General features: G+C 33.6%; 1 protein-coding gene across 4 annotated transcripts in view; it reads left to right on the plus strand.

Annotated features, from left to right (window-relative positions):
• Nucleotides 1-9988, plus strand: part of HDAC2 (histone deacetylase 2) — a 31451-nt gene that overhangs the window by 15241 nt on the left and 6222 nt on the right. For 3 of the 4 annotated variants that reach the window (XM_014531365.1, XM_014531367.1, XM_014531368.1), the window contains 6 exons: nucleotides 1158-1299; nucleotides 3895-3987; nucleotides 4067-4175; nucleotides 7896-8036; nucleotides 8275-8383; nucleotides 8985-9115. In XM_014531365.1, coding sequence (XP_014386851.1) covers nucleotides 1158-1299; nucleotides 3895-3987; nucleotides 4067-4175; nucleotides 7896-8036; nucleotides 8275-8383; nucleotides 8985-9115 — 725 coding nt within the window. Of the gene's footprint in view, nucleotides 1-1157; nucleotides 1300-3894; nucleotides 3988-4066; nucleotides 4176-4853; nucleotides 4926-7895; nucleotides 8037-8274; nucleotides 8384-8984; nucleotides 9116-9988 lie in introns of all 4 variants that reach the window. The other variant, XM_014531366.1, reaches the window with a different exon arrangement.

The following is a 9988-nucleotide window of genomic DNA, read 5'->3' on the forward strand; positions in this document are numbered from 1 at the left end:
GGCCGGGGGGGAGTAGCCGCGGAGGGTTGGCTGTGGGAGTGCACTGACCACCAGGGGGCAGCTCCTGCGTTGAGCGCCTGCCCCCTGGTGGCCAGTGCACGTCATAGCGACTGGGCGACCGGTCATTCTGGTCATTCGGTCTTAGTGGTCACTTGCTTTTATATATATATATAGATGTTCCCCTCTTTATTCCCTATTGACCCCCTCCTGCCCCTGCCCCTCCCCCAGGCCTTCCCAAACTCTATTTTTATAAGATTGAATATTTACTAGAGAGATGCTTTAAAGTAACAATCTTAAATATGGTATAGACCAGTGATGGCAAACCTATGACACGCGTGTCAGAGGTGACATGCGAACTCATTTTTTTGGTTGATTTTTCTTTGTTAAATGGCATTTAAATATATAAAATAAATATCAAAAATATACATCTTTGTTTTACTATGGTTGCAAATATCAAAAAATTTCTATATGTGATACGGCACCAGAGTTAAGTTAGGGTTTTTCAAAATGCTAACATGCCGAGCTCAAAAGGTTTGCCATCATTAGACAGTCCTCAGGTTACGTCGCACTCGACGTACGTCATTTCGTGGTTACGTTGCCATCTCCCATTTAGTTATAAAAAAAAAAAATTCTGTCATTTCGATGTATGTACATATGTGCTTTATGTTTTTTATTTATTTACCACAAGTAAAGGTCAGGAATTGTTATCTTTCTTTTACATTTTTTTTACTGTTTAACTTCATTACTGCTGTGTATGTGCTCCATGTGAGTGATGTAGGTGCTTATGTAGGTGGGTTCCGACTTACGGCAAAAATCGTGTTATGTTGCACCATAGGAACGGATCTCCAACATAACCTGAGGACCTACTGTATATTCTTTAGTTGTTAATAAAAAGAAATGTGTATTTACTATGTTTTTTAAGCTCATAGAATAGGACAGATTTCACAGCAAGTACAATTTCTCACTTATATTGGACTAAAGGATATTAGTCCAGGATATATTATAAGTACAGATATTTGAATGGTCTCTTAGAAATAAAGTAAGAAAGGGGATTAAGCCTTCTGGCATTTAAGAGCTCAAAAATAGGCTTTCTAAATCCATGGTGGTTCTTCCCATCTTAAAACCTTTAAATAACTTAGTTACGGCTTTCTTTGCAGGTATCACCAGAGAGTCTTATATATTGATATTGATATCCATCACGGTGATGGTGTTGAAGAAGCTTTTTATACAACAGATCGTGTAATGACTGTATCATTCCATAAATACGGGGAATACTTTCCTGGAACAGGAGACTTAAGGGTATGACTGAATTCTGTCTGGATAAATATGAGAGGCTAGTAATCCTGTACCTGAACTAATATTTTCCTGAGACACTAACTTGAATCTTATATGCAGAGTTGAGTCATTGTATATGCTATAACATCTAGAATTCACATACTATAAGTAAAAATTTAATGATACCTTACAGGACTTTCCTTTGCTCAACTATTTTCTTTGGTTGAATAGCTATTTTTGAAAATCAGCAAAGCATGGAGCACTTTTCTTGAGGTTTAATTTGAATATTCAAAACCTACTTATTGGTAGTATACTTTGGTATTGATTAGAAAGATTGCTAGAATAAAGTAATTTACTAAGTTTTTCAGGTTCTTGTACTATGCTCCTTTTATGATTGGTCTTGACTTAATAGGTCTCATTTTAATCTATTTTTCTTAGGCTTCTGGCATTTGTCAGAAGAGAAAATACCATAGCTTATCCCACCCATTACATTAAGTTAATTATTTCTATTATATATCTATTATCTTCTTTCATTTGGCACTCGTATTTCATGAATGTAAAAAGCAATGATCAAATCCTGTTTCTACAAACTTCTTGAAATTTTTTGCTTCATTAGAGTTCACACATGCTTGTTGAAGTTTAATTCAGAAATGTAAACAACTTTTTCATTCAGTCTGGATTATAGCGGAGATTTCTTTTAGTGTAGCATTCAACATTAATTCTAAACTATTAAAGTTATTTTTCAAATCGATATATCATTAGCCAACCAAAAGGTTAGTGTGGCCTTAAAGTATTCAAATGTGTGGCTTTTCACTATTTGACTACAAGTTGATGATGCTCTTAAAGTAATAGTTGTGATGGTGAAACTTTTTTTTTTTTACTTAAAAGTAGGTGGGAAGTCAATATATTTCATTTTAAATTATGTGGTTTTTAAAACTGCAAATTTATATTTTCAGTTACATGCCAGTTAGCTACTTCTATGCCTTTCCCCACTTGGTCTGATTTTATAGACCCAATGGTTATCAAAGTATGATCCTTTAAACTGGCAAAATTAGCATCTGTTGGGAACTTGTTAGAAGCACATCTCCTCGGGTCTCAGGGTTATTCTGCACATTAACATTTGAGAACCACTGCTCTAAACCATTAGAATTCATTTGTCTGCAGTCATTGCATCCCAGTAGAAATTAAAGCCTTCTCAGCGTTAAGCTTAGGGAAGGATAGTGGTTTTGTAATGTAATCCTAATTAATCAGAAATGGCAAATGGAGGTCTCTGTTTTCTTTTTGTCAGTATTATGATTGAAGCTGTTGGAGAATGCATGTTTTAAAAATATTTAAGAATGACTTTGAACATCTCTTCCTCACTAAGATTTTATACCCACTATATGAAAAGCCTTCATAATTTTTTCCTTTTGGATATGAGGAATTTTGTAAGGAAACTAAAGTCAATCATTACATTATATGTGTAGTTGTATTTGGATTTTTGTGAAACTTCAGTGTGTCTTTGGATGTTATTTTAATGAACATTCCCTTCTCTACCTGACAGTTCATTGTAAATCAGAAAAGGCTACTCTGAGCTTAGATCATTGTTAAAACCCTGCTTGCATTTATTAGATTAGTAGTGACTAGATAGAAGAATAAAACAATGGTGTGATAAAGGAGCAGTGGTGAAAGAAATGAAAGGGACACAGCTTGGTCCAACAGAGGCAGTAGCTCTGAGTTGCCTACCTAGAGTGATAACTACTAATCAACTTGTACTTATTGTCAGAGTATATTCCAACTGTGTTTTTAGTGCAGGATCTTTCCATGAGAGATAAGGGAAGAACTTGTATAGGTGTTAACCCTAAAGATTCATATTTATTGAGACATAATTTAAAATACATAAGAATCAGTCATTTCCAATCCTTTGGTGGTGTTAAAGCACTATTTTGTAGAAATGTCCCCTATCCCATCTCTTCTAGGAATATGTCCATATATACCTGTATATATCCATATACATATACAAGTATGTATATGTGTATATATATGTACAGTGTGTGTATAGCTGGAATCTAGACATCAACTTCTCTCCTTTGCTTCTTTTGGGAGGTGTTAAGTGCCTAGAGTGGTACTTATTGAACAAGTAGAAAGAATTTTATTTCAAACTCAATTAAAGTAGAGATTTTGATGCTTTAGTCTGAAGCTATTAAAACATCAATAAAGTCTGCCAGATTGTGAGCCATAAGAAGGATTCTGCATTACGGAGACAGGGTCCTTTGGCTCAGAGTATATCTTCTGTAAGTTTTACTCATAAAAATTTCTTAAATTCTCTGTTTAAGATGAATTTTTTGGATTAATGTAATATGTAACTTAATATTGCCTTTTAACTGCTTATGTTAAATTTCCCAAAATCATTACAAGTTTGTTGGAATTGGTTCTTTTCAGCTTTATTAGCAGTCTATTAATGTTAAAATATGCCCTTATTCTATTCTGTATTATTTCCTTTCTCAACCACATGATGAATTCAGAATTGTTTTTTGTTACCTGTTCTTTTAATCTCCTAAAATATTTTAATTTAAAAAAAATCTGTCAAACTTTTTATTATGAAGTATTTTCTAACATCTGTTTAACTCTCTATTTTAGGATATTGGTGCAGGAAAAGGCAAATACTATGCTGTCAATTTTCCAATGAGAGATGGTATAGATGATGAATCTTATGGGCAAATATTTAAGCCTGTAAGTATTACTATTTTCAAACTCAACATGAATTTGAAAATCTTTTTAGAAATATTAACATTTGTTATTTTGTACATAGATCATCTCAAAAGTGATGGAGATGTATCAACCTAGTGCTGTGGTGCTACAGTGTGGTGCAGACTCGCTATCTGGTGATAGACTTGGTTGCTTCAATCTGACAGTCAAAGGTAAGCAATTTAAAGGGTGATAGTTCCAGAAAATTATGTATGTGTTTGTTTGAAATTGATTTTTCTAACTACAATTACTCTTATTTCAGTAAGGTCTTATTTAGGTCTTTTTCACTTTGTCAAGTTTATGTATACAGTCATACATGAATAGTTTTATAGAGCTTGTTGCAATCTCAACCAGGGCAGCTATTTTCATTGTTTTTGGTTGATTCTTTTGGTGTGTGTATCTTTCTCTAAGAAACATGCAAACTTTCCTACTTTCAGTTTTTTATTTTAGCCTTGTATATTCACTTTTTATTTTGAAAGGAGGGATTCAGTTCCTTTTCACACTTTATCACTAATATGCACACACCCTTCTCATAGCTTCATTTTTACCATATAACTCTGGTATTTATAACAGAACTTTGGTATGGTAGTCACTGTTTTACAGCATCATCAATAACATTAAAGTACATTTTAGCTTATCAATTTTTTTTATTGCATAACTTGCTTTTTCCAGTTTTTCGTTTCCTTAATTTCCTCTTTACATATTACTAAATGGCCAGTGTCTAAGTAGCTTCATATATTCAGATGCATCAAGTATTCTATCATTTCCTATCAGTTTAACCTTCTTGGAGAACAGCCTTCTGATCTGGTCCTATTTGGATGAGTCTCCTCTCTAGACCTGGTAGAAAGTAACTGTGGTGCTACAGTGTGGTGCAGACTCGCTATCTGGTGATAGACTTGGTTGCTTCAATCTGACAGTCAAAGGTAAGCAATTTAAAGGGTGATAGTTCCAGAAAATTATGTATGTGTTTGTTTGAAATTGATTTTTCTAACTACAATTACTCTTATTTCAGTAAGGTCTTATTTAGGTCTTTTTCACTTTGTCAAGTTTATGTATACAGTCATACATGAATAGTTTTATAGAGCTTGTTGCAATCTCAACCAGGGCAGCTATTTTCATTGTTTTTGGTTGATTCTTTTGGTGTGTGTATCTTTCTCTAAGAAACATGCAAACTTTCCTACTTTCAGTTTTTTATTTTAGCCTTGTATATTCACTTTTTATTTTGAAAGGAGGGATTCAGTTCCTTTTCACACTTTATCACTAATATGCACACACCCTTCTCATAGCTTCATTTTTACCATATAACTCTGGTATTTATAACAGAACTTTGGTATGGTAGTCACTGTTTTACAGCATCATCAATAACATTAAAGTACATTTTAGCTTATCAATTTTTTTTATTGCATAACTTGCTTTTTCCAGTTTTTCGTTTCCTTAATTTCCTCTTTACATATTACTAAATGGCCAGTGTCTAAGTAGCTTCATATATTCAGATGCATCAAGTATTCTATCATTTCCTATCAGTTTAACCTTCTTGGAGAACAGCCTTCTGATCTGGTCCTATTTGGATGAGTCTCCTCTCTAGACCTGGTAGAAAGTAAGCTGTTCTTTGCTTCTCTGTTGAATCGGCTCCCCTGATTGCTATTTCCTCTTAATTTTGTCTCTCATTTTGGTGGAGCACATTTTCAAGTGGCTGCCTGAGAAAAGTCATGTGGGAGATAAGGAGATTATGTTGATTTCAACACTTATATTTGACCAGGTGTTGAAATCAACATATAGAAGTCTAGACCAAACTAAAGAAAAATGACCATTATGGAATGGACTTCTAAGGAATAAAAATAAATCTGAAATTTTATTTAATGTATTATGTATGGATCAGTAGTAATTCATCATGGATATTGGACATAATTTTGGAGTTGTTTTCCTTGTGAATTTTAAGGTAACAAGTTGATGCTTTGCTTTGAATTCTCTCAGAGATGTGAAGAATTCTCAAATAGAACTTTTTCCAGAATAACTATTGGCCTAATTGGAATTAAATAAGTGCAGATATTAAAGGCTCTTTTGTTTAATGTTACGCTTGTTACTATACCAGGCAACATTAGAATTATGGTATAATCTATTCTACATTTTTAGGTTGAACTATATGAAATTAATTGCCGCTTTTCTAAGTAGGTTAACAATGGCCAAATAGCAAGTTTCATATTGTAACTTCATATGTGTTGATAACGATCTATTGCCTCAAGATGCATATGATTTCCCAAAAATGATCTACCTAATGCACTCTTAAGATATATGTTAACTGTCAATTTTTTGTCTTAACTCTTTGAAAGTTCTCAATGCTTCCATTCTTAAAAGCAATAGCTTTCATAATTATAAACTGCAGCATTTTACTCTTACAATAATAAATCTATATATTTTAATTGACTGATAGCATTTTAGTTATATAAAGCATATAAGATTTATAATCCCAAATCTTAAACTTGATTGTAATTTTCTCTGCTGCCATCCTCTATTCAGATTTCTCAGGTCTGCTAAAGTCAGTTACCTCTTGTTCATTTCTTTCCTACCTTTACAGTGTTAATGTCTGTTTTGTCTCAATCTTTCTTTTTGTGGAATTTAGCCTTTTTAGAAAATCCTTTTATAATCCTTTTTTGTCAGGTTTTGAGATATAAGTAAAGTAAATTTCTTTGTCTATCCAGCTATATTTACTTGGAAGTCTGTAAGTTAACTTTCTGTTTTCTTATAAAACATCCAAACAGTCTATCTATATATATAAAAGCCAACCTCCCACGGCCCCTCCCCCCAACCGGCCAACCTCCTGCGGCCCTCATTGGGACTGGGCAAGATGCCCCGATTGGCCCCAATCACCAGCCAGGCCGAGGGACCCCACCCATGCATGAATTCGTGCACTGGGCCTCTAGTCTAATATAAGAAAGCTATGTTTTTCTAGTAGCAATAATAAAAAATGAGTTATAAATCATATAGTACAACTATTGAAAAATACTTAATGAAAATGTTCACAATATACAGTAACAAGATCACTAAACTTTAAAAAATTGATTGAGAGGGAATTGAAAGGGAATATATTTTTTTAATTACCTTTGGATGATGGAGTTTTATGTAGTTTTTTCTTTGTACTTTTTCTATTTTTTTTTTTTCCAAATTCTTTAACAGGCATGGCTTCTATAAATAAAAGATTTTTTTTTCTTTTTTAAAATATTGACTTATGTGTCTGAGTGATGATATTCTAAGAAGTTACTGGTAACTTGTTATTGACTATTAAATTATAACATTTATCCCAAAAAAATATTTTGGTTTTATATTATGTTTACTTTGTATCCGAGTTTCTACACATAGAAAATTATTGAACTTGTTTTTAATAGTAATAGGTATTAATTTTATAATCTTCAATAAGTTAAGAAAATTATAATACTGCTACCTAAAGATAACCTACAGTTAAACTTAGTTGGATAGCCTTTCATTGTGCATAATGTTTCATTGTTACTTGATTTCTTTTCCCTTGTGTAACTACACATGAATAAAACATCTTCATATCACATAATATCTTCCTGTTTAATAAAAATGTGTTGTATTTATATTTTGATCTTAATATAGTTGTATATTTGACTTTTCTATCAGGGACACTTGCTAAACTAGCCAGTTATGTCTTACTGTGCTTTGTATATTATTGTGAAAGGTGTTTTTATAAAAAACAGTTTTGTTTTCTTTATTGTTTTATTTTAAAAATTTAAGATGAGAAATTTCTTGAAATTTTTACATATTTGTTTTTGAAATGCCATTTTGGTTTTTTAAAATCTTGTTATCTTTTTTAATTTTTATTTTTCAAACTCTAACAATGCAGACTTATTGTTGCCCAAATCTCTTTGTCTTAGGTCATGCTAAATGTGTAGAAGTTGTAAAAACTTTCAATTTACCATTACTGATGCTTGGGGGAGGTGGATACACAATTCGTAACGTTGCTCGCTGTTGGACATATGAGACCGCAGTTGCCCTTGATTGTGAGATTCCTAATGGTAAGTATTTTTATTATATTTTTATTGGATGAGCTGTCAATATACAGAAATAGATGGGTGGGTGATTAGATTCCAAAACCATGTAAATAGAAGAGCAGTCAATTAATGAATTCACTTTGCATTCACTTTTAAACATTTTCTTTGGAAATATTTCTCAAGTTGAATCTGGAATTTTGTGTATGGATTTGTGTGAAAACTAAGCTTTTAATATGTAATTTTATTTCATTGTTTTTAATAGAATTGCCATATAATGATTACTTTGAGTATTTTGGACCAGACTTCAAACTGCATATTAGTCCTTCAAATATGACAAACCAGAACACTCCAGAATATGTGGAAAAGATAAAGTAAGACATCAGTGAATTGTTTTGATAAACATTTGATATAACTTCAGGAATCTTTAGAAGGCCAAGTGCAGTAGGTCATTTTATCTTTCTACATAAGATATTCCCTTTGTCTTTTTCAAAAGCATTTGAAATCTTAAGATTATTGATTTCTTTAATTTTTAAACATAATTGCAAATATGTGGGCTTCATAGCTCAAAAATATTTTAATTTTCTATTAGTTTTTAGTTTGCAAGGGGCACTGTAAAGTTTATACTCTTGCTTTACATGAAAGTGAAATAAAATGTATTTTCATAGACATTGTAGTACTTAGGCCTGGGTTTGTGTTCTCTAGATCTGTGACATTTGGCAAGCTGATTTACCTTTGTGCTTATATTTTCTTACCAATGAAATATGGGGATGAAATAGTACCTGCATTGTAAATTTTAAAGATTGGATGGGTTTATAATATGTAAAGTATCAGTGCTAAGTTAATTTGTTATTTTAATTCAGAGGTTTAAGTTAAATAAAAGATGAAGTTTTTTGCTTAATGTGTTTCATCAACATTTAAAAGGAACTTGAAAGAGAATGAATTGTGTCTAATAGCTTTGTGTGTGTAATTTAGACAGCGTTTATTTGAAAATTTACGCATGTTGCCTCATGCACCTGGTGTCCAAATGCAAGCTATTCCAGAAGATGCTGTTCATGAAGACAGTGGAGATGAAGATGGAGAAGACCCAGACAAGAGAATTTCTAGTAAGATAATGCTTTGATGTGTATTCTGTTACATTTTCCTGGTTTATTAAAATAACACTACAAACTGAAGGTTTTAATTGCCAAAGAACACAATGGGTCATGTTTCATTAGCACACTATTGTTTTTGTCTCTCTTCCATTTTTAATCTTAAATAGTTTAACTTCCATATGTCTCAAAGACTAATTTGAGTGTCAGTGATTTCAATTTATATGACTACTAGATGCCCGGTGCACGAAATTTGTGCACGGGTAGGTTCCCTAGGCCTGGCTGGCAATCAGGGCCTATTGGGGCCGTCTTGCCCAGATCTGATGGGGGCCGGCCAGGGCCTGGGGGCCTACCAGCTGCTGGACTGGGGAGGGGAGGGACCATGGGAGGTTGGCTGTGGGAGCGCACTGACCACCAGGGGGCAGCTCCTGCATTGAGCGTCTGCCCCCAAGTGGTCAGTGCACGTCATAGCAACTGGCTGACCAGTCGTTCCAGTAATAATGGTCTCTTAGGCTTTTACATATATATATATCTACACTAATAAAAGAGAAACATGGTAATTGGCGTACGACCGCTACCCTTTTCATTGGCTAATCAGTGAGTATATGCAAATTAACTGTCAGCCAAGATGGCGGCCGGCAGCCAGGCACTGAAGCAAACAGGGAGGCTTGCTTGCTTCAGTGACTGCGGACTCCAACGTTCCCCACCTAACTTGCCAGCCTCTCAGTTGCAACTCTAAGCAACTATATACTATGTTGCAAATAAGAAGCTAAACAAAACCCCAGAAAAGGGCTTCCATTCAGCCGGGCTCGGACCGCAACATTGTATCTATGTTTTCAGCAGCAAGGCCTCAGAGCTAAAGCTGGCCCAGAAAAAAAAAAAAAAAAA

Source organism: Myotis brandtii, unplaced genomic scaffold (genome assembly GCF_000412655.1).
Source record: "Myotis brandtii unplaced genomic scaffold, ASM41265v1 scaffold8, whole genome shotgun sequence".
Taxonomy (NCBI): domain Eukaryota; kingdom Metazoa; phylum Chordata; class Mammalia; order Chiroptera; family Vespertilionidae; genus Myotis; species Myotis brandtii.